The sequence below is a fragment of the Danio rerio genome, chromosome 16, assembly GCF_049306965.1.
Source record: "Danio rerio strain Tuebingen ecotype United States chromosome 16, GRCz12tu, whole genome shotgun sequence".
In the NCBI taxonomy this organism is placed as follows: domain Eukaryota; kingdom Metazoa; phylum Chordata; class Actinopteri; order Cypriniformes; family Danionidae; genus Danio; species Danio rerio.
In genome coordinates this window covers 51,205,672-51,231,472 of record NC_133191.1, presented here as the reverse complement: position 1 = coordinate 51,231,472, position 25,801 = coordinate 51,205,672, and the positions used below count along the sequence as shown (strand labels likewise).

Genomic DNA, 25,801 nt, shown 5'->3' with positions numbered 1-25,801 from the left:
TACATTATGACTCCGTCCAGTTTGCATTGCCTAGCTATATAAGATGCGTTTTGTCCTCGAGCGTCTGGGATTGTTTGCAGCCTTTTTGTGAAAGCTGCACGAGTCTCTTCGATTGTCCCGAGTGTCAAAGCCGGGGTGCGACATTGTAAGGAAGAGCTCGAATGTGCAGAGCATGCTGGGAAACCAAAGAACTCGGAGGATGTTTGTCAAGAACTGTGAGCTGCTTCTGCACTCGAAATATCGCAAACAGTCATTGATGCTCGAGGAGGAAACACACACATACACATACGCACGATACTAAACAAGGCCATGGGAGCAGTTTGTCTTGTGGATTATTCTTCAGGGATGTACTAAAAAGAATCAAATGCATTTAGAGTTTCTTGAAGGGGGTTTGCAAACTTATGAGCCGAATGATGGATATATTTGCATTTTTTTAAGCCTTGCTAATATGTTTTCTTTTTTATGCGAACAGTATATACCCTTATATGTTCTTACATAGCAGATAGCGAAGCTGCATGTATTTATCTATAACCACTGCAGCGTCCGTTTCATAGAATCACCAGAGAACATATACATGATGCACTTAAGCAATTATAATGCCTTTCAGTATAGTAAAAAAGGGCAAATAATGTATTTGAATGTAAAAATGGCCACCCAACCAATGTCTGATTTTTTTTTGCCTTTTTTCTTTCATCAAAAGTGAGCTTTAAGTTTAAAAAAGAAAAAAAAAAGAATAATTCATGACTAGAGAAATACCACCGTATCTGTTTACGTTCTTCCTCACAGCATTTATACAAAGCAACTTAAAAAGGGAAAAAATGTCTTATAGCTGTTTCGTAAGATTCTATTTTGCTAACACGCATTATTATTTCATAGACAGAGGAAGAGGTCAGTATCTGGATGTTATTTATGAATATCTTTAATGAAGCAAACATATTTATAAGTAACCTCAAGACGTTTTGTTTTTTAATTAATAAATTAAAATAAAAAAAGTTAATATATTTCTAAAAAAGCGCATGAAGTTGATTTCTACTAAAATGATTAAAACTATAGAATTTTTATTTATGAAAGTTAGAAAAATAAAAACCACACTTCTGACAGCAGAAAACAAGTGGGGCGGGAGTTTCAAAGGCGTATATTTTAAAGCGTGCCGTTTTGACGCGTGCATTAAATGGCAGAAATATTTTATAGCATTTGGGGGTATTTTAGTCACTTCAACTTTGTGCCTCAAACCGCGTTTTTTGCATACTAGAAGCGCTCAGAAGTGTTGTGTGCTTGTCCTTTAACACCTCATACAGTAGCCGAGTGAATAAAGGTTCCCTTTTTTACTTTTTATGGTAGCCAAGAGAGTTTAACATGCTGCAATTTAAGAAACACATGCAAATACAAAAAAACTCTAGCAAATTGAGAAAAGATCTTCATCAGTTCGACAGCACACGTGCTGCAATTCTTTACACCTGATAGACAATTTAAAAACGCGCTGCATTTTTCCACAACGCAAACAAATGAATAATACGCACTGCTTTTTCTCACAACTCAAACAATTTAATAAAACACGCTGCATTTTCTCACAATGCAAATAAATGAATAAAACACTCTGCATTTTCTCACAATGCAAACAAGTTACGAAACCACGCTGCATTTTCTCACAATGCAAACAAATGAATAAAACATGCAACATGTTCATACAACCCAAACAATTTAATAAAACTTGCTGCATTCTCACAATGCAAGCAAATTATTAATACGCACTGCATTTTCCCAGAACGCAAACAATTTAATAAAACATGAATTTTCTCACAACCGAAACTATTTGATAAAACACGCTGCATTTTCTCACAACGCAAACAAATAAATAAAACACGCTGCATTTTCTCACGACGCAAACAATTCAACAAAACACGCATTTTCTCATAACCAAAACAATTTAATAAAACACGCTGCATTTTCTCACAACGCAAACAAATAAATAAAACACGCTGCATTTTCTCACAACGCAAACCATTCAACAAAACACGCATTTTCTCATAACCCAAACAATTTAATAAAACACGCTTTTTCTCACAACCCAAACAATGAAAAAAAAACCTTTTTCCCACAACGCAAACAAATGAATAAAACACTAAACATTTTCTCACAACGATAACAATTTAATAAAACACACAATTTTCTCACAACGCAATAAATGTATTAAAACGCACTGCAGTTTCTCACAACGCAAACAATTTATTAAAACACGCTGCATTTTCTCAAAATGCAAGCAAATGAATAAGATGTGCTAAATTTTTTCACAACACAAACAAGAAAACACACCCTGCATTTTCTCACAACACTTGCAAAATCAAGGGAAATGTTTCAAGTGGACCCTAAAACATGATGGATGCTGCTGTGTTGTGACTATTGCTCAGTAAAGTTGTAGGTGATCTTTGAAATGTATTATTTTTGTTTGTTTATTTTAACATCCTGATTCCTTTGTCTTTTGTATATTATTATCCTAAATAACCTAAACAGTCGAGTCCGTCAGGTTTTAGGATCCCCTTGAAACATTTCCATTGTGTTGATGGTGTTGTGAAAAAATGCCGCGTATTTTTGTAAATTGTTTGTATTATGAGAAAATGCAGCGCGTTTTATTAATTTGTGTTGTGGGAAAATGTAGTGCGTTTTGTAAATTGTTTGCATTGTGTGAAAATGCAGCACATATTTTAAATTAACTTCTTTTCTTTGTGGAAAAAATGCAGCGCATTTTTTGAAAATGTGTTTGCGTTGTGAGTATTTGCAGCACATGTGCAAACGGATAAAGATCTTTCTCAATATGCTGGCATTTTCTATGATTCCATATGCATTTTCTTAAATTGCAGCATGTTAATCTCTCGGACGCCGTATCTTTTCTTATTTCCTTTTCTTCAATAAATTGCTTTGTTTTTAAATGCAATTGTTATGAAGCGATAACAGGCTTAAGTATAACAGGGTGAAACAGAAGAATGATTGTGCATAGTACACACACAAACACACACACACACACACATACATACTGTAGGAAAATAAGCAAAAATCAACTACATGTTCTGATGGTTTTAAAAATATGCATGACAAAACTCAAAAAAAAAAGAAAGTTAAAACTAAACAAATCACACTTGTTTACTTTTTGTTCTCGCAAATCAATTTGTTTTCATATACATGAACAGAATGCAGATTTGGAGCACACTCACGGTAATACCGTTATTTGCATGTAACTTGTATCATCTCTTGACTGGCAACTTGCTTTGTCACATAAAAATGAGACTTATGTACAAACCACACTCAAGGGCTGATGATTGCCTTTCATTAACGCCGAGAGTGTCTCGAACATGTCAAAGCGGTGAACTATTGTTTACAGAAAAAGCATAGTCTCAGTACTTCATGGTGAACACGCATCTCGACTTTTTGTTTTGGCTCTGTGGTGGCAATGATAGTTGTGTAGTGGTTTCAATTTCAGTCAGACAGGAACACGTGGGGAGGGGGGATTAGGACGGTCATTGACGTGACCTCGCATTCGGGATGAGTTACTCCGGTCCGACAGTCTGTATTTGGTAGCTTCCAGCACAGTAGAAGTGTTTCATACAGCTCTCATAGTGGTCTTAGTGCATTAGTTTTGGTCAAGCATCTCCTGGTACTAGTGTTCAATTTATTGTTGATAAGCGAGGGGTTTGCCATATCATAGACGAGGCTAGCCGATACTCCACGAGTCGTTTTGAGTTCATATTTCAGTATCGCGCCCAACACGGGGCGCGCAAACTGCAGGTTTATTCCTTAGGACATGTTCTTTGTGACTTTCATTTTTTGATATTTGATCAATGTATCTATGCCATACTAGTTTTGATTTTTATTTTTGTTTTCTGGGTTATTTTCAAGAAATTGTATTGTAAATGTTTCTAATAAAACAAACTGAATAATCTGTCCCCGCTATGCTGGATTCTGTTGGTCGTAAATTTGATGATTTAAAGCAAAAATGTTGTTGAAATGCTAAAGGATTAAAGAAAAACTCACTGAGAATTATGCTCTGAGTACGGATGGGAATCCTAAAAAAAATTATTAATACAAAATCAAAAATGTGACTCTGGAGCACTAAACCCGTCATCATCTGATGCATCAAAGCTGAATAAGCTTTCTAATGATGTACGGTTTTTATTATGATAAGACATTATTTGGCTGAGATACAACTATTTGAAATCTAGAATCTGAGGGTTCATTAGTTTTTTTAAAATAATTAAATACTGAGAGAAGGGTGACACTGTGGCTCAGTGGTTAGCAATGTCACCTCCCAGCAAGAAGGTCACTGGTTCTGGATAAATTGGCATTTGTATGTGGAGTGAGTTTTGGCATGGGACACACGCGATAGGTAAATCGAATAAACTAAATTGGCTGTAGAGTGTGTATGGATGTTTCCCAGAGATGGGTTGCAGCTAGAAGGGCATTTGCTGCGAAAAACATATGCTGGATAGGTTGGCGGTTTATTCCGCTGTGGCGACCCCAGATTAATAAAGGGACTAAGCTGAAAAGAAAATGAATGAATGAAATTGGTCGTAGTGTATGTGTGTGAATGTGTGTATGGGTGTTTCCCAGCATTGGGTTGCAGCTGGAAGGGCATCCGCTGCATAAAACATGCTGGATAAGTTGGCGGTTCATTCTGCTGTGGTGAATCCTGATGAATAAAGGGGCTAATCCCAAGAAAATGAATAAAATACTGAGAAATTTACCTTAAAATTTGTTCAAATTTCATTGTTTGCAATGCCTTTTACTAATAAAAATGAAGTTTTTATATATTAAAAATAGGAAATTTACAAAATATTTTTATGGGATGTTATCTGTACTTAAAATAATAACTATTTTTGGTATAAAAGAAAAAAAGCATTCAATACAATGTATTTTTGGCTATTGGAAAAAATATACACAAGTAACACAAGACTAGTTTTGTAGTCTAGGGTCACAAATGCAATTTAAGAAATTTTAAATCAATGATTAAAAACTTTACTGTCCTGTTAACTTAATTCTCATGGTTGCACACCCGATGACTTAAAACAAAATTCAATCCAAAATGGGTTAAAACAGTGTCTAAAACCAGTACATGCTGAATTTGACATTAAATGTATCACTAGTTATGTTTCCATCCACCTATTTTTATGCACATTTTGCATACGCACATTAAAAAATGGTTGATAGAAATGGCAAGATGTGCATACATTTTGAAAATGCGCATAAAAACATATGCGCATAACTGAATAGGATAAACATTCGATAAGAAAAGATGCGCACAAACTACGATGGAAACACTTTTACCGCACAAACTCCAGCATGCGCATTAAAAAAGGTCATGTGATTTTGTTATAAGAGATCATGTGATGATGAAAATGTGTGTGAATGGACAAACCAGCAGGCTGAGCACACTGTAAAACATCTGAAATGTTGTTTTAGTCACTCTAAACACCTTCCCGTTTAATTATTAGTATTATTATATTATTAATGACCTCTAGAATCAAGAGCGTCTGTGCTCCGCGTATGACACCTTCAAACGCAACCGCGCGTTCACTGCCTCAGGATTTCCATCTGAGGCGCAAGTCACTTATTAGATGAAAAAAAGACTGATGCAGCTTCTCCTACTGCAGCAAATTCAGTTTTAATTGTTGATAATTGGCGCCAGTTAATCAGGAAGTGACTATTTTGTTCGCTTTGATTGTTGGATGGAAACTCTGCTTTATTCGCACGTCTTTTATCCGATAATCCAGTTTTGCGCATAAAGTTCATTCGCAGTTTTGGATGGAAACATAGCTAATGATGCTGTTATAAATGATGACAGAGTTTCGACACATTGTAATGAAAAATACAGCTTGTTCCACTGAAAACGTGATTAGGAAAACATTCATGACCCAATTATAATGACCATCATGTTTATGACAGATTTATGACAAGTTTTGTTCTCTTGGTAATGTCAAATTGTCATGACAAAGATAAAAAATATATTTATGTCAAGTTGTCATAACAAACAATGTCATCTTTGCATTTAAAATGACATAACTGAGCTGATGACACTTTGGGTGTACTCACACTAGGCACGGTTGTCTTGATACATGCCTAGGTGTGACTGTCTCCCCTCTCCTCTCCCCCTAGCTCTGCATTCACACTGCGCTTTGCCTTCCAAGCCTGAGCATGCTTACGTCATTGATGATGTGACTGTTCAGTTAAACAGAAGAGAAGTAATCTCGCGCCATACAATGGAGATTGCCTTAGTTATATTGTTTTGTATTACAGTAGTCTTTTGTTTATTGAAGGGGTTACGTTCTGAAAATAACCCATGATGGGCGAAATCCATGAAGTAGACAGCCTTATTTACAATTATTACTAAAGTTTAAAGACTGTAAAACCCCTCACTTTTCTCAGACAGGTTCAGACAGGTATAATGTTTTCACAATTTCCTCTCTTGTTTAATGAAGTACTATAGAATGAAGGTTTTACAGTGGCGCAGTGGGTAGCACAATTGCCTCACAGCCAGAAGGTCGCTGGTTCGAGCCCCGGCTGGGTCAGTTGGCATTTCTTTGTGGAGTTTGCATGTTATCCCTGTGTTCCCGTGGGTTTCCTCCAGGGGCTCCGGTTTCCCCCACAAGTCCAAAGACATGCGGTACAGGTGAATTGGGTAATCTAAATTGTCCGTAGTGTATGTGTGCGCATGTTATTTAAAATGAAATTATTCAGATGCCGCTCTGCGACGCAGCAGAAATATGAACAGAGTTGTGGCTGGCGCTGCCTGGCACGGCACATATGATGTGCGACCCTCTTTACAATGGTCTAGCTGCACACAGTTACAACCCTTTTAGCATCCTTGTTGAAACTCCAGCCTGGTCTTACGTGGAAATGTAAGTATCTTACGTTTTGTCAGTTTAGTGGCTAATTCGTACGAGTTCTACCCTTAACTCCAACTGTCATTGGGTGATGAGCAATTCGTACTAAATTGTAAGAATTAAATTGTACGAATTCATATGAATTAAAGCCACTAAATCAAAAAAGTTACGAATTGCCGTGAGATTGCATTGGAAACTCACACTGCTAGTGATCGAAGACTTATGTTTATTTGGCAAGTTGAACGCATTCTGTACTGTACAGAAGACACGAAGGAGATTGATTGACAATGGTCTGCAGCCAATCACGAAGCAGAACACAATGTGCTGTTAAAAAAAAAGCAAGTCAAATTTCACACGAAAAAAACATCTGCGAAAGGTGAACCGCTGTATTTTAAGTCCTTTGATATGTGATGACATCTTTTGCTAAACCGATCGATCACTTTTGATGCTTATAAATGTCCATGAAAGAGATCGTGCTGCACGTATTAGAAGGGTTTGCTGAAGGTGCAGCTGATGTGCAGTGAGGGGTTTGTATCTTTAATAAACTATGACAGTTAGTGTTCGTTAAAAAGTAAAAATGAATAATAAATCCATATAAAATACTCCCTTAAAAGTGACGTCACGTCTTCAGTTTCACGCTCAGGCGCACTTTGCACTCACACTACAAGTGTACCATGCCAAAGCCCAATCAAACCACGCTCTTCGACACCTGGGCCTAGCTGCTGGGCCTGACACTCTGGCTGGCCAACTGAACCACACCTGGGCCTGATTCGGTGCACTCACACATGTCAAACAAACTAGGAAATGGGAGTCAAATGTGCCTGGTCATGGTTCAGACAGGCTAGTTAGTGAGTACACCCTTAATAACAGTTGGCATAAGCATGCATACAAGCTCATTCACATTATAAAGGTCTTCCTGAACCCTTCAAGTAAAGTGTTACCAAACAGCATCGAAAAACCAGACGCATTCCCACAGTCATGCAAGCATCAGAGAATTGTAAAAATCACCTGGAAAAAAAGTCACGGAAATTAATAACATTTCAAAAAGCTCATAAATATTTCATCAACTAGAAATTGCTCTTTGTGAGTGCAATCTTTCTATACCACGAGTTTCCTTATCCAGTATTCAAGAGCGACTGGAAAGGTCATGTGGAAGTCACTGGTCAAAAGACGTCAAGTTTCCTAGTGTCTGTGTAAAATAAATCCACCAAGGATAAAAAAACACACACATACAACAATTACAGCTGATAATCAAGCATGTTCACTGAAAATGTATTAAATGTATTTGCAGCATTCATTCTCCTTTGTTCAGAAGTCCCACTGGGAAAAGAACAGGCACGATGACAGGATCTTCCCAAAGCAGTAATTATCAACGACTCCAGCTAAACAGCTGATATTCAGCATAACAGATTGACGGCATTAGCATAAATCTTACAGGCAGGGCATTTAGGGAAGCACCTTGTGTCTTTAAACACAAATTGCAATGCTACTATAAAGCCAAAAATAAACACGCTGGCGGTCCCGTCCTGAGGCAGGGAGGATCTGAACATCACAGCAAACATATGGAAATATAAATAATAAAAACCACACCAAAAGCGGTAGTACAGGGTAGAAAAGACGGGACAGTGAGTGAGATCTCAAGAGACCTGCAGCTCTTCGAGTTACATGTGCAGATATAACAAGGGTAGCCAGCGAGGAATTGACTTCCAGGAAGAAAACCCCAGCAGTACATCACACGCCATCACTTCACCCGCCTCGCAATATAATATGGTCAAGATCCTCTTAACCAAATCCCACCTGCTGCTCGGTTTTCCAAGCAGGAAAAAGAAGACTATTAGTCAAAGACAACAAACAGAGAGCAGCCAAAGCAATCCCAATCATGCACATGCCACAGAAAGTCAAATATAGATAGAAAGAAAGAAAAATTCAACATCTGACCCACATCTGAACTTATAAGTAGGAATGGGAATTTTAAAAAAAAATGTTGACAATGGAAGATGATTATTTTAATTCAATTAGTTATTTCAGGAGTTCACAGTTAGCTGATAATCAATAAAGCGTATTTGGCATGCTGTCCCGGGAGAGAGCCCTGAGCTTGTAATATTTTCGAGCCCGGGGCTCCCTCCCGTTAGAAGGGCGAGAGGGGAGTTCGAGCTCAGGTAGGTTTCGAGAACTCCCCTGCTTGTCGCCGTGAGAAGTGTAAACTAAGGTTGTATTGGGTGATATTTTGTTTTAGTCGATTGGCTATGGTTTATGTTTTTGGACGGTGCGAAAAAACCGGGGAACCCAGGGAAAACCCACGCGAACACGGGGAGAACATGTAAACTCCCCACAGAAACACAGACCAGCCCGATAGGTTGGACCAGCGGTGTTCTTGCTGTGAGGCAACAGTGCTAGCCACTGGGCCACCGTGTCTCCCTATCAGAAAAGAGGGAGAATGTAGGGGTGGAAAGGGGGGAGCTTCAAGACGAAGATAACTTGAGTGAAAAACTCAGGTTATTAATAATGCTTCCGTAATCATCTAATAGGGCAGATTACAGAGCTAATAAGGAGCCAGCCGTGTTGATCATAAGCATAGGATCCTCTTAAAATTAGTTTATGAATAAACCACACTTTAGTGATTCTGGTTCCTTGATTGTTTTTCAGTGTTCAATGAATAATGTTTGGAAATTACTATTCTACTCTTTACACTGAAGGTCTTTTTTTAAGGTAAGTGTAAACAATTAATGTGGGCTGAATTTAAAAAATGTAAATGAAGTAATGTTTAACCCAATTTGTTTGTTTAAATTCAGCTTATACAAATTATAACAATTTGTAATGAACCATTTATTTTCAGTTGTGAATTTGAGAAAATCTAGGAATCACAAAGAATACAAATGGTAATACTGTAGAATAAGGTTGTGTTCATTTATTTACTAACAGGAACAAATGGTGAACAATACATTACAGTATTTATCAGTCTTTGTTAAAATTAAAGTCGTTCTGTTAGTTCTTGTAAACTTGCAGTGCGTTAACTATTTACATTTAAGATTTTAATTATTTTTAGATTTTACATAGTTTCTTTTCGGCTTAGTTCCTTTAATAATCTGGGGTCGCCACAGCGGAATGAGCCACCAACTTATCCAGCTTATGTTTTACACAGCGGATGCCCTTCCAGCTGCAACCCATCACTGGGAAACATCCATACACACTCATTCACACACATACACCAATTTAGCTTACCCAATTCACCTATAGTACATGCTTTTTTGGACTGTGGAGGAAAACAGGAGCACGGAGAAAACCCACGCAAACATGGGAAAAACAAATAAACTCCTCACAAATATGTCAACTGACCCAGCCGGGGCTCGAACCAGTGACCTTCTTGCGGATGTGCTACCCACTGCGCCACCGTGCTGCCCAGATTTTAATAATGCATTAGTAAATGCTGAACTATGATTATTAAATGATGTACAAGTATTGTCTATTATTAGTAAATTCATTCAAATTAACTTATGAAATCATATTGTGAAATACATTAACAGTTACATTTCTGTAATATGTTATTTTCACAATTTGTGAACGTCCAAAAAAAAGTTAAATATATACACTACCGGTCAAAAGTTTGGGGTCTGTAGGATTTTTAATTGTTTTTAAGTAAATCTCCTGCTCATTAGGGCAGCATTTATTTAATCAAAACAGTACAAATTGTAAAATTGTGAAATTTTATTGCACTATAAAATAACTGTTCAAAAGTAGTTTATAATTTATTGTAATTATTTATTCCAGTGATTTTAATGACGAATTTTCATTCATTACTCCAGTCTCCAGAGTCACATGATCCTACGGAAATCCCTCTACTATTCAATTAAATGAATGTTTGTTTACATAGAGCTTTTTACTATGTATATTGTGTGAAAGCAACTTAACATATTTCTATAAGAGTCCAAATTTTAAAGTAGATATTAATTATTATTATTACTGGTAATAGTAATAAAAATTTGATTTGAAACTACATACAATAAGCAATAGATAAATATTTAATATTAAGTATTAAATTTTTTAAAATATTTAATAAATGCCGCCTTAATGAACAGTATAATTTAAAAAAACAAGAAAAAAATAAATAAAAAAACGATCCCAAACTTTTGACCGGTAGTGTATCCGCTGTAAAAATATCCATAAATTAGCAGTTTTCCATATTTTGTCATCACTGTTTGTATTTCTCCACTTTTAATTTATTTTTTGAATTGCAAAATTGGACCTTATTAATAGATATTTTTAGAGCGTACAGCAAAATCTGAGTTTCTAAACTTTTTAAATCCTGTTACAGAATGTTTTTTTTTTTTGTCTCGAAAATGAGACCTATTATAGTCTGCATAAAATCAAATTGCCAAAAGTGATTTCAAATGCATAGAAAGCATATGAAATGCAAGTGAATCAAATATTAAGTTTACTACACAAAACATTGCAATAAGTGGGTGTACTAACATGGTATTTGCAGGGTCTTAAAATGTCTTACATTTACATTAAAACTCACTGAAAAATTGTGTAGTAGGTCTTAAATAATTTTAAACAGGTTTTCAATTTCTTATGTCCATGTAAAGCTACCCTATCGGACCAACACCTATCCAATCACTAACATTCCATCTCAATAAAAGGAAAAAAAAGAAAAATAAATCAAATAAAAAAGCTTATTAATTAACTGGATTTACCAATTTGGTTTAGTCATCTTTCTTACAATAACACATTGAAATGTGTGTGTTAGTGTGTGTGTGTGTGTGTGTGTGTGTGTGTGTGTGTGTGTGTGTATGTATATATATATATATATATATATATATATATATATATATATATATATATATATATATATATATATATATATATATATATATATATATATATATATATATATATATATATATAATTTTTTTTAAACTGGGACATTAGAAAAAATCCTTAGCATTTAGCCTTGTGCAAGTCTAAATTTTCATTCATAGTGGTCTTAAAAAGTCTTAAATGACTTGATGAAACCTGTAGAAAACTAATGTCCATCACAATTCAACATAACAGATTCTTTAAATAATAAAAAAAAAACATACATATTCTAAACAAGTGATCATATTAAATTTTATTATTTATTAAATGATCAAAACTTTCTTGACAAATCAGCAAAACGTAGTGGTTTGAAGGATAGTAGCAAAGTATAAAGATTCACAACGACACATTAATTATTATCTTGGGGCTTAACTCAAATCCTTAAAGCATCTTTGAATTTAACATTAAAAGCTTCTATAGCTCTAAATATGCATCAAGTTTTTGGTATATCAACTATTAATGCACAAAATGAGATGGTTCTAAATGTATTTTGTAAATCGTGGCATGAACAGGCCTGTCAGAATAAGGAACTTATGTTGTGCGATATATTGTCAGAGAAATTGTTGCAATGAGCAATATTACTGTTGAGATTATTTTATGCCACCGACTATATTTAGATTTATTTAGATTCTAGAATTAGATGTTTAAAAGGTAAATATCCTATCCTATCCTATTATATATATATATATATATATATATATATATATATATATATATATATATATATATATATATATATATATATATATATATATATATATACACACATATATATATACACACAATATTAAATGTTGTCTTGAGCAAATGTCCATTTATAATCGTTGACACCGGTAGAATGTAAACATCATTGTAAAATGGCTTGAACGTTATTGGTGAATTTGTAAATATATATTGCAATGGAAAAAAACTATTGAGGTCATCTCCAAGTATTGCACCATAAGTCAATATATTGATTACTGTGACAGGCCTAGGCATAAATATATATATTTTGTGCACAGAAAATACAGGACGTAATAACATATGGGGAGAAAAATAATAATTTAAAGCTGTATAATCATTATTTTGTACACATAAGTGATGTTGGTTATGCAGAAGAATGCATAAGTTAAAAATACCCATCATTGAGGTCATGAAAATATAATAAAAAAAACATTTGAAAATAATAAAACAATTCCCAACCCTAATTCTGAACATACAATGCCATTATCAAACACTACAAACATGTGCATCTATTAACTTAACCTATTAACATTACTCTGATCCACAGACAACACTCCCAGCGCTCATACAAATGAGTGCCATGACTGGAAGGAGAAACCCTTTAGAAATGCCGATCAATAATCCAGTGATGGAAAAAAAGAAGCATGACAAACAAAAGAGCAAAAACACCACATAACCAGAACAAGACCATATTTGCAATAAATACCACAATAAAAGCCGTTACAGCAGCAAATGTGTAAAAAATTGACCAAAAACCAGCGGCTATGATGACCACAGTGTGAATTTCTCAGGTATACAGATGCATGGAAAAGCTGGCAGATTACTTCTGCGCTGAAACACTAAAGAAAACAAAAATATTACATGTAGAATATCACTAGTAAATCCCAATTTTGATCAAAAGAGGGATAGTTCACCCAAAAATGAATATGACATCATTTAGTCCTTCTCTTTAAAACCTGTTTAGAGTTTCTTTCTTTTGAAAAGATTTTGAAGATTGCAGGAATCTGGTACCTATTCACTTCCAGGTGTATTTTTTTTTTAAATAAATTTTACTATGAATGTCAATGGCTACCAGTTTCCAACATTTTTCAAATCATCTTCTTCTTTGTTCAACAAAACAAAAGAAATTTATAAAGGTTTAAAATGCATTTACTACCTCTCTTCAAAACCTGTCTCGAGTTTCCTTCTTTTGAAAACATTTAGAAGACTGTTGAAATGAGGTAGCCATTTACTTTTACAGTATTTTATTTATTTATAGTTTTTACTATGGAAGTCAATGGCTACCGATTTCCAACATTTTCAAATCATCTTCTTTTGTGTTCAACAGAAACAGTTTTATTCTTCTGAAAACATTTTGAAAACTGTTGAAGTCTGGTAGTCATTAACTTCCATAATTTTTCCCACTGATTTCAATGGCTACTGGTTTCCGACATCTTTCAAATTATTTTCTTTTGTGCTCAACAGAGACAAAAAGAAACTAATAAAGGTTTGAAAGACATTCAGTCCCTCTCTTTAAAAGCTCTTTTGAGTTTCTTTCTTCTGAAAACATTTTGAAATCTGGTAGCTTCCACTATTTTATTTATGTATATTTTTACTATGGATAACAATGGCTACCACTTTACAAACATTTTTTTATATCATCTTCTTTTGTGTTCAACAGAAACCGTTTCATTCTTCTAAAAACATTTTAAAGATTGTTGAAATCTGGTAGCCATTCGCTTCCACAGTATTGTATTAATTCATATTTTTTACTTTGAATGTCAATGGCTACCAGTATCCAACATTTTTCAAATCATCTTCTTTTGTGTTTAACAGATTCGTTTTCTTCTGAGAACATTTTGAAGACTGTTGGAATCTGGTAGCCATTCACTTAAACAGTATTTTGTTTATTTTTATTTTTACAAGGAACGAATTTTAATAGCTACCAGTTTCTCACATGTTTCAAATTATTTTCTTTAGTGTTAAACAGAAACAAAAAGAAACTCACAAAGCTTTGAATGGCATTTAGTCCCTCTCTTTCAAGCCTGTTTTGAGTTCCGTTCTTCTGAAATACATTTTGAAGATTGTTAAAATCTGGTAGTCATTCACTTCCACAGTATTTTATTTTTTTTATAAAAATGTCCATTTACTAGGGATGTCAATGACTACCGATTTTCAACATTTTTCAAATCATCTTCTATTGTATTTAACAGAAACAGTTTTATTCAACAGAAAACATTTGGAAGATTGTTGAAATCTGGTCACCATTCACTTCCACAGTCTTTTATTAATCTATTTATTTACTAAGAATGTCAATGGCTATTAGTTTCTGACATTTTTTAAATCATCTTCTTTTGTGTTTAACAGAAACAAACAGAAACAGAAAAAAGGTTTCAAACAACTTAAGGGTGCTTAAATGTTGAATTCTCATTTTTGGGTGAGCTATACCTTTAATAATAAGTAGCATTACGCAATCCAAGCCCTTTCCAGGTTCTTCCAGCCCATTGTTTTTTGACAAAAAGTGCCAGAAAATAAAAGAGAGCCGCCACGTCTGAGCGCTCCAGCTAACTGCTCATTTCTAATTAGTCTGAAACAAGTCAGTTCTGAGCAAATCCATTCATCGCTTCAATTTCTCATCATCATCATCATCATCTCTCCGACTGGAAATACAGCGCAGTCGGACACGATCAAACTCGCAGCCCAGCCCAAACAAAGTTGCTGTTATTCCCTGGGTCCCCTGGTGGCGCTGTGGCAGCTCAGTTATTCTGACAGCAGGCGCTCTGCTTGCCAGAATTTTGTGTGGGCTGCACCGTAATGGGAACCACTTTGGAGCTGGGGGAGAAGCCGTCATCTCCACGCCCCGACATCTGCCTCTGGGACACGATACGGTAGATTTCTGTATGAGAGAGAGTCGGGCAGAGATCGCCGTTACAGTGGGTTGACTGTTAAACGTGATCTTTTCAGGTATGACAGTCTGACAGTGGAATGACTTCAGCTGCTGTTCATTGAGACACATAGAAATGAACAGTGTAACTGTGTGGCTGAAGAGAGGGATTTCCCACACCAAATTAAAGAAAATGAACAAATAAAAAAAAAAAGGAAAAGCACAGCAAAGCTCCAAAAAAATAAATAAATAAAGCAAAACACACAAATTCTATGTGGCTAACTTTTAAAGTTTTCATTTACAGGCAAAAAAAAAAAAAAAAGCAGAGCAATGCAGTAGCATGGAGTTTGACGCCACCTAGAGGAAATATTTGATAACATACAAACGACCTCTGGTTATGGATTGCATTAATTGAAATTGAATCTCACAAAAACTGTCAAGAAATATGATAATTAATGATGTTGGCATTGCTCGCTTTGTAGTTTCATGTAATTTTCATCTTTCTATTAAGACTTCTGTAATACAGCACCAACAGTTTAATTTGTGATTCATCACTATCATTGTTATTTTGCAATTTGTAATTTTGCTTATTGTTTTTATAGATTACTGCAGTGTGATTTATTGCTATGATTTTATTATGCAAGTTTGTCATTTTGTCTTTGGATGCAGTCTTATTTTGTTTGTATGTCATAGCACCAAGTTAAAAAGTGCATCAAATAAAATGTATTATTGTTGTTGCTGTTGTTATGATAATTATAAAAAAATTTTAATTCAGGCAAAATTTTTAAAAAGGCATGACAAAAATCAAGCATAAACAAAGAGTGTCTAATAAATACTTCTGCATTTTAGTTATTTGAAATTTACAAATAATAATAATAATAAATACATAAATAATAAAATGTATGACTTTTGTCTGCAAATTCACATTTTTTATTGCCTTTTTTTATTTTGTCAATGCTCACGTTTGACTTTCTTTCAACATCCATTCAAAGTGTTTCTCTTAAAGCCTCTGTAATAGAGGAAACAATTACTGGGTAATCATTTATTTGCTGGTCTCCATTAGACGCCCTGTTGACTATAAATAACTAAGGGCCCTATCATACAACCGGTGCAATGCGGTGCAAGGTGCAACGCAATTGTTGTTTGCTAGTTTCAGCTGGGGGCAATAGTCATTTTGATGTTTTGCAGCATGCTGTTTAAATAGCAAATGCATTTGCGCTCATATGTGCACTCTTACGTGTTCTGGTCTGAAAAAGGAGGCGTGTTGAGGTGCATTGCTGGCGAGTTGCTACTTTGAGGAACTATAATAAACGGTTCAATAGACTAGATCAAATCAGGTCTATAGTCCAACGCAGAGCGCGTTAGTTGTGCGCCTCGCTTAAACATTGCTTAATACATAAAGGATGCACAGCAATATGCAAATATCTTTACAAATGAAAAAGAAATAAAGGATTAAAATATTACAAAAAATATTATTTTCTAGCCTACATAAATATAAAACCATACTTTCATGCCTTCTTCATCTCGGGGGGCTTTTTCAATTTATCCATAACAATTTGCTTTTGTATACTGTTATAATTATCAGCGTGATTATTTATTAAATGCATATATATATTTATTTTATTTATTAAAAACAAGCTTCGGTTTGCCCACCTGTCAGGTTTTAGACCATATGGGGCACAGCATGTGTATTTGGGTATAACTTGACCACACTTTGTTATTATTGTTCATTTCTTCGTTTGCTGGAAATTAGAACTGAATTTAGGAATAGTTTTGAAACAAATCTTTGCGCTTCACAAACGAAATTGATTTTGTAGGCTAATAGATATCCATCCACCAGGAGGCTCATCTCTCATTCTCGCGCTGCAGATGCTCTGTTTAACTGTTTTCTCTCTAGTTAAAGTGTTCAATTTTTCCACCTACGAAGTCGACCATGTAAATATTACATGCGCTATGGAACGACGCAACTGACCCTTAAAGGCAATGGGAGATGAGACTCTGATTGGTTTATTCTTAAAACACACCTATAACTCATTAAGAGAATAAGCTCAACCCTGTTAGACCATGCGCCATGGCGCAAAGCTGATTTATCCGTCCTTATATTAGCAAAAATGGATTCCGATATGCCCTTAATGCATTTGCACCCTGCGCTTTGCACATGGATCGTCAAAATAGAGCCCTATATGTTAACTAGCTGTCATTAGAGAAGTAGTAATCGGTTAGGGTAAGCGGAAGCTGACATGCACTTGCAAAGTTACTTACAGTCAACAGAATGTCTGTCGGTGGAGCATCAAAATAATGTGTTAATAGATATTAAGAGACCATTATAAAAGAGACCATTTAATATTGAAACATGACTGGTGCATGGTCTTGACAGGAGATTCATGAGATTCACTTTTCAAAAGCTTTGTGAGATTCACCCTCCTGTGTGATTTGCTGAGGACTGACCTGTGAGAATAGTCTGAAAGGCAAGTTCAACATTAGAAGAGTCCAGCGCTGACGTCTCCAAGAAAGACAGCCCATGTTTCTCTGTAAAACACACAACCACACTCAAAATTAATCATCACATTTTAACCGCATGTATGTGTGCACGCAAGCGTGTACCTGTTTATGTGGTTTACAGGGACTTTGTATAAATGACATGGGCAATGACATAAGGTGGTTTATGAGGACAATCCTTGGGTCCTTATAATTCAAAACACTTAAAAATCATCACTGCATATATTAGTGATGCTCTGACTGATAGGCCGAAGATAGGTATGGGCCGATAATCACATTTCACAGCTTGATCGGTACTCGCTGATCTGGCCGATCTCATGAACCAATCACAAATGTTTGTTTACGAGTTTACAAGCCGGGTTATAGACTGCAGCACTACAACACGTGAGCAATGTTTCCAAATTGCATTATCAGTACTTTTCTAACCGTTTTTTCCTGTTTGTTTTATCTGTATTTTTTGTAAAGCTGCTTCTGACCATTACATGGATGCAACATCCTTAATTTATTCTCTTAGGTGAGGCGAGATCTCACACATGGGAGGCAAAATGTGCTTATGCAATGGCAAAGTTATATAAAGCTAGAAGCATCAGAATCTGTACTTGATATCAGGTGATCAAAATGACAAGGAATCGGTACTCAGTATTGGCTACAAAAATCCCTAGTATAAATAATTTTTATCTAAATATAAATAAACATTTTCCAAATATATGCATGCATGTGAGAATTTAAATATAAAGTTGAAGTCAGAATTACTAGCTCCACTTTGATTTTTTTTTTTTTTTTTAAATATTTCCCAAATGATGTTTAACAGAGCAAGGAAGTTTTCGCAGTATGTCTGATAATAATTTTTCTTCTGGAGAAAGTCTCATTTGTTTTATTTCGGCCAGAATAAAAGCAGTTTTAATTTTTTTATAAACCATTTTACAGTCAAAATTATTAGCCTCTTTAAGCTATTTTTTTTCAATAGTCTAGAACAAACCATCATTATCCAATAACTTGCCTAATAACCCTAATCTGCCTAGATAACCTAATTAACCTAGTTAAGCCTTTAAAAGTCACTTTAAGCTGCATAGAAGTGTCTTGAAAAATATCTAGTAAAATATTATGTACTGTTACCATTGCAAAGATAAAATAAATGAGTTATTAGAGATTAGAGATTAGAGTTATTATTAAAACTATTATGTTCAGAAATGTGCTGAAAAAAAATCTGCTCTCCGTAAAACGGAAATTGGGAAAAAAAATATACAAGGGGGGCTAATAATTTTGACTTTAACTGTACATAATGAACATACACAGTACACACATTTATTGCAAAATCAACTATTTTAGATGCGATTATTTGCTATTCGTTTTTGCCCAGCACTTTAAATAAAATGTATTTATTTATGATTCATTCATTTTCCTTTGGCTTAGTCCCTTTATTCATCAGGGGTCACCACAGCGGAATGAACCGCCAACTTATCCAGCACATGTTTTACGCAGTGGAAGCCCTTCCAGGTGCACCCCAGTACTGGGAAACACCTATACACACTCTCATTCACATACACTCGTACAGTACGGCCAATTAAGTTTGGACCTATAGAGCAGTCTTTAGACTGTGGAAGAAACCAGAGCACCCGGAGAAAACCCACGCCAACACGGGGAAAACATGCAAACTCCACACAGAAATGCCAACTGACCCAGCTGGGACTTCAACCAGTGACCTTCTTGCTGTGAGGCAAGAGTGTTAACCACTGAGCCACGATGTCGTGCTTAATATATTATTTATTTATTTATTTATTTATTATTTTCTCAGAGTTAGTGTTGGAAATATAACAAACGCACAGGCAACATAAAAAAGCGAAAAAATAAAACTACAACTTACGTTAACTTAATCAGATCATTTAAATATATTACACACACACACACACTGTTCAAACATCTGGGGTCGGTAGAATCTTTTTATTAAAATTTTAAAAAGAACAAGGGCTGCATTTATTTAACCAAAGAAAACAATCTTTAAAAATAACACAATACAATACAAAACAAACATTTTCTATTTGGGTCCATTTTAAATGCTTCAGATTTAACTCGCGATCCTTCAGAATAATTTGTAACAGTATAAACGTCTTTGGGACGACACAGTGGCTCAGTGTTTAGCACTGTCGCCTCAGAGCAGGAAGGTCAGGAAGGGCCAGTTGGCGTTTGTGGAGTTTGCATGTTCTCCCCGTGATGGTGTGGGTTTCCTCCAGGTGCTCCGGTGTCCCCCACAGTCCAAACACATGCGCTAGGTGAGTTGAATAAACTAAATTGGCTATAGTGTATGAGTGTGTGAATGTGTATGGATGTTTCCCAGTACTGGGTTGCAGCTGTAAGGGCATCCGCTGCATAACTGTGTGGTTCATTCCGCTGTGGTGACCACTGATTAATTAAGGGACTAAGCCGAAGGAAAATTAATGAATAAATGTCTTTACTATCACTTCTGGTCAGTTTCATCTGTGCTTACTAACAGCATGAAATTTAAAAAATAAATCTAAAAAAGGTATTTTATATTGTAGTCCCTATGCTTGAGTCCCTACATGTTTTTTTTTATATAATTAAAAATCAGTGTTTATTACTTCACTGTAATCCTAAACCTCTGCAATTGCCAGGAGAAATGACCAACCAGAAACTCAATACGAGTGTGTAATTATGAGCAGCTTGACAAATGTCATCCTCAACACTAATGAACAGGTCACAGAACTAACCTGCAAATGCTTTAGCTTCATCCATAGGAACAGCCCTCAGATGACGCAAGTCGCTTTTGTTTCCTACTAACATGATGACAATATTGCTGTCAGCGTGATCCTGCAGCTCTTTCAGCCAGCGCTCTGCGTTCTCATAGGTCAGATGCTTGGCGATGTCATACACCAGCAGGGCTCCGACGGCACCTCTGTAATACCTGCCAACACAAAAAAAAAAAATCACACATTTAAATGATCCATTCATCATTAAACCAATATAAGAATGCACAATTAATTAATTTTAGTGCTCAATAATACTATGGCTATCAAGGAGAGTATTGGGTAGTCATGTGATCACGGTTACGTGAAATAAAACAGCTCCTTTGTTAGGTATTAGTTTTTATCTTATCCTAGAGTACATCATTACATAGAGTCAAATATTAGCTTTAAATTCATTCAATAATTTTCTTTTCGGCTTAGTCCCTTTATTAACCAGGGGTCGCCACAGCGGAATGAACCACCAATTTATAGGGATGCACCGAAATGAAATTCTTGGCCGAAGCCGAATAATAATGAATTGCTTGGCCGAAGGCCGAATACCGAATGCGGTGTTTTGCATTTTTTTCCATTTAGTTTGCCAATTTTTTCACCATTACAATAATTAAATAGTAAAAACTATCTTTTTACTATTTTGTGTTGCTTTTAAGAGAAATAAATCAAATAACAAAAATACAATTTCAAAAATAACACTGAACATTTTTTTAACATTCCAGCAGATAATATACAAACAAAGCACAATATAACTTAAGATAAATAAATTAGTAAAATAAAAAAATATTTTTATTTGGCCATCTTTGAAGCCCCCCTTCTTGAATAGCCTATGTTAGGCCTATAACTGACTGCTGAAAGAATGTAACCATGTCTACAACAACAAATGGTGCAAAAAATGTGGATGACAACAAATGAATAACTGTCCAAGACATAAGCCTACTTAGCCTACTTCTTCAGGAAAAGTGGCAGGTTCTTCTTTATAAAAAGTAGCTTCTCTGCTGTCTCGCATGAAAGTCGGTTCCTCTTCTCATCGATGACATGAGATGCAGCACTAAACAGTCTCTCGCTGTCGGCTGTCGGTGGGCGGCTCATCTGTAGTACGAGCCCGTTTACTCTCTGCGCTGTTTTCATCTCCTGCGCTGTGCATCACCTGACCGTCTCCAATACCTAACGGCTTTCCCAAGTCCAACTCGGCCTGGATCATTTCTCGTGTGCGCAGCTTTTTTCCCATATCCAAGTAATGATCTTTTATATCGCGGATCAAGCACAGTCGCGATGAAGTACAGGTGTTCTGAGTCGTGCCCTGACAGCTTCTAAGAGCGCACTTTTAGCTGTTTTCACCCCGTGGTCTGTGTCAGCCTCTTTGTTTAAAAAACGCTTTAGTGCTGCAAGTAAATGTATGATGTATGCCACAGATGAGCTCATCTCTCTTGTTATCTGCTCAAAGAGGGCGAGAAGACAGAGAACGTTCCTCTGGACAATTCAGCAGAACAGTGTCTGCAAACGGCCGTTTTTGCCTCTTTCTCTTACACTTTAAAGCGCTTCCACACTGCTGACATGTTTGCTGCATAAAGCGCGCGCCTCTCACTCTACGCGGGTTACTATTTGATCGCGCCATTAAAAGCGTCATTGTTCGGCAAAATTTATTCGGCCTTTTTACTTATTCTACTTATATTTACTTATTATTAATAATTTCGGTTGCCGAATATTCGGTGCATCCCTACCAATTTATGTAGCATAAGTTTTACATAGCAGATACCTTTCCAGCTGCAACCCAGTACTGGGGAACACCTATACACTCTTGCATTCACACACATTATGGCCAATTTAGCTTAATCAATTCAGCTATAGCGCAAGTCTTTGGACTATGGAGGAAACCGGAGCACCTGGAGGAAACCCACACCAACACGGGGAAAACATGCAAACTCCACACAGAAACGGCTACTGACCCAGGCAATGCTTGAACCAGTGACCTTCTTGCTGTGAAATGACAGTGCTACCCACTGAGCCACCATGTCACCACTTAGCTTTAAATTAAATTGTTTAAAATTAAGCAGTAAAAAAAGGAAGTGCAAATGATTTGAAATATTACAATTATCCACATACAGAAATTAGGAAGCATTTGTCAAATGACAATTGAACATTTAAGTTATTACTCCGACGCGAAAATTATGCATGACACAAAGCACTTTTTCACATAAAATACTAATTTTTAAAATATAAACAATAGCAAGAAATGTAGCATACACAAACTCAATTAACAAAATATTACAAAAGCATTGTGGTGTAATGGATCACAAATCTCACGGTTCGGATCATACTATGGCTTTTGAGTCACGGATCAGACCATTTTTCTGATCAGCAAAAAAGGGAGGAGACAAATGTCCTTTGCTTTCCATTTATAGAAAAATATTACTGCAAAAACCATTGGTTTTAACAAATGTAACTTAGAACCTGTCATTTTAATAAAGTAGAAATCAAGAAAGAACCAGCTGAAAAAAAGGAAAATATTCAATATGAAATATGAAATGATCTTTGCTACTGTTGCTGATAATGCTAAATAAAGAAATCTAACATCTTCTACAGCATATAATATTTATTTTCAATTAATGACTCAATAGTTCACACGTAGACCTTCATGTTTCATTTTAGGTGTGACATTTTTGAAAACCTATTTAGTGACATAATTTTGATGGTGGTTTGTCGCCACCCGTTGGTTACACAATGTAATTGCTACAGCATTCACCAGTGTCAAGTTCCATTCAAACAGTGATTTTAATCTCTACCATAAACATCAGTGTTTATATCTGAACTATAAACATAAAATATATGTGGTCTGTGTTGTAATAAACCCCTCTATAAAAGAGGCTCTTCTTTTATTTAAACTCAAATTTAAGTGTACATTTTAGTTTCTGTGTGATCTAGGTTGCTGTAATTAATTTTGGTGGTTCCTGCAGATGTCAGTAATCATAGGGAAAAAGAAAAATGTCTTAATCATAATCCTTGCAAAAGTTATTCTATTCCAACTGATGAGAGAATTGAACCACTTATGGGGGTATTGGTCCAGTACAGACCTTTAATAGTTAAAAAATGCGGAAGTAAATAATGTCACGGACCAGGGGCCTCATGTATCAACGCTGCGTACGCACAAAAACGTACGCCAGGTTTCACGCTCAGAATCGCTCACGTTTGGATTTACGAACAATGAACTGAACGTGGTAACGTGCGCACCTCCACGCCAGCTTTATAGCTAGCGTACGCACATTTTTTGTGCGTGTCTGTTTTATTTCCGTTGGCCACTCCTAGAGGCAGTTGTGTTAAATTGCTCTCTACAAAGTGTCTGAGCCTTGCAATGGCAGCTGTATGAGACGGGTTCATCTAGCAGGTATACAAGGTTTCCATACCATACAGTTGACCAGCCAAACATTAAAGCACAATTTGCAGCAGTCGCCTGTTTTCCCAATCTAATCTGAGCGATCTACTGCACACACATTGCTATAAAGACACTATCTGAAGATGAATTTGCATACGTGAATCAGAAACATTTCCATTCAATAAATGTGCAAATAAAATATGATGCACAAACTTATTAATGATTCCTACTTGTCTTTCTCGTGATAAATAGTTGGCAAAATCTGATATGTAGCGGGGGAAAAAAGAAGAAAAAGTTCAGACGCTGGATTCGAACCGAGTTCATGCTCGAACATGTCAAAACATGACGACACGCGTTTTACGAGCTACGCCACTGAGACTGTTAATGGTACTGCAACATTTTACACCTATAAAGCACAATATTTCTCTTTTAATTCACTCAGTGCGATGTTCAGACCCAACTGTGTTAACCGCATCAGCTAAACTCTCCCACTCTATTTTTGTCTTTTGTTGTTAATTCCGGTGAACAAACTTGCAAATAACACCGCTTTTCTCCGGTCTATCTCTGAAAGGAGCGCCTCCAATTCACATTCTGTTCAAAGTTTCTCTTTTTGATTGCTTTTGCCGTTGCTTTTTCGTTGGGTTTTGCCAAAGTAGAGTCATTAGCATATTCATACTGGGGAGGAGGCAGGGAGGGGTTTTGCGCTCGTGCATGTTGCGCTCAGTTTCACGTTCATTCGGATGTACAAAAGAATATGCGTGAGATTCGGCGTACGCAGTGTTTCATACATATGAATTTTTTTCTGCGTACGCAGAAACTTTTCTACGTACTTTGTGCGTACGCAATGTTTTAGTATGATTTCCATGCAAGTCTTCGTACATGAGGCCCCAGGTCCGCAGAGTTTAGGAGGTTAAAATGAGCTGAAACAACAAAATTCTTGAGATTTTTTCGGGAAAACTGAACTGTTTTATGTTCAATCCACTTAAATTCATTATGCTAACTTAATCGATTTGTGTAGGGACAACATGAATTGTATGGAACCCTGCATTTTTTACAATGTAGCTTAATTTACTTTTTAGCTTAGTTTAATTTAGCTGTACTATCATTTTAGTGCTTCTTAAAGCCCCAGTTATTTAAAGTGAATATTTTCACGAAACAAACAGACTGTAAAACTGACATGTTCACACTTACGCTGATGTGATGGCTCTGTATCTCTCCTGTCCAGCCGTATCCCAGATCTGAGCTTTGACAGTCTTGCCCTCCACATGGATACTGCGCGTGGCAAACTCCACCCCGATGGTGCTCTTGCTCTCCAGGTTGAACTCATTGCGGGTGAAGCGAGAGAGCAGGTTACTCTTGCCCACACCCGAGTCACCAATCAGAACCACTGCAGGTAAACAATTAAAGTCAAAATGATTAGCCCCCCAGTGACTTTTTCAATTATTTCCCAAATGATGTTTAACAGAGCAAGGAATTTTCAGTGTTTTCTATAATACTTTTTCTTATGGGGAAAGTCTTATTTGTTTTTATTTCGGCTAGAATAAAAGCAGTTTTATTCATTCATTCATTTTCTTGTCGGCTTAGTCCCTTTAATAATCCGGGGTCACCACAGCAGAATGAACCGCTAATTTATCCAGCAAGTTTTTATGCAGCGGATGCCCTTCCAGCCGCAACTCATCTCTGGGAAAAATCAGTTTTAAATGAAAAAAAAAAATGTAAGTAAATATTATTAGCCCCTTAAGCAATATTTTTTTCGACAGTCTACAGAACAAACCACTGTTATACATTGATTGCCTAATTAATCCAATTAACCTAGTTAACCCTTAAAATGTCATGTCATATCTAGTCAAATATTATTTAC

The 25,801-nt window shown here is 35.9% G+C and overlaps 1 protein-coding gene across 2 annotated transcripts in view; it reads right to left on the bottom strand.

Moving 5' to 3' along the window:
* The window catches only part of rab11al (RAB11a, member RAS oncogene family, like), a 77,920-nt gene that overhangs the window by 46,679 nt on the left and 5,440 nt on the right, over positions 1 to 25,801 (bottom strand). The window contains 4 exon segments of one of the 2 annotated variants that reach the window (NM_200123.1): positions 14,556 to 15,327; positions 17,764 to 17,844; positions 20,541 to 20,734; positions 25,132 to 25,327. In NM_200123.1, coding sequence (NP_956417.1) covers positions 15,188 to 15,327; positions 17,764 to 17,844; positions 20,541 to 20,734; positions 25,132 to 25,327 — 611 coding nt within the window. In that variant the 3' untranslated portion in view covers positions 14,556 to 15,187. 2 annotated transcript variants of the gene reach the window in all.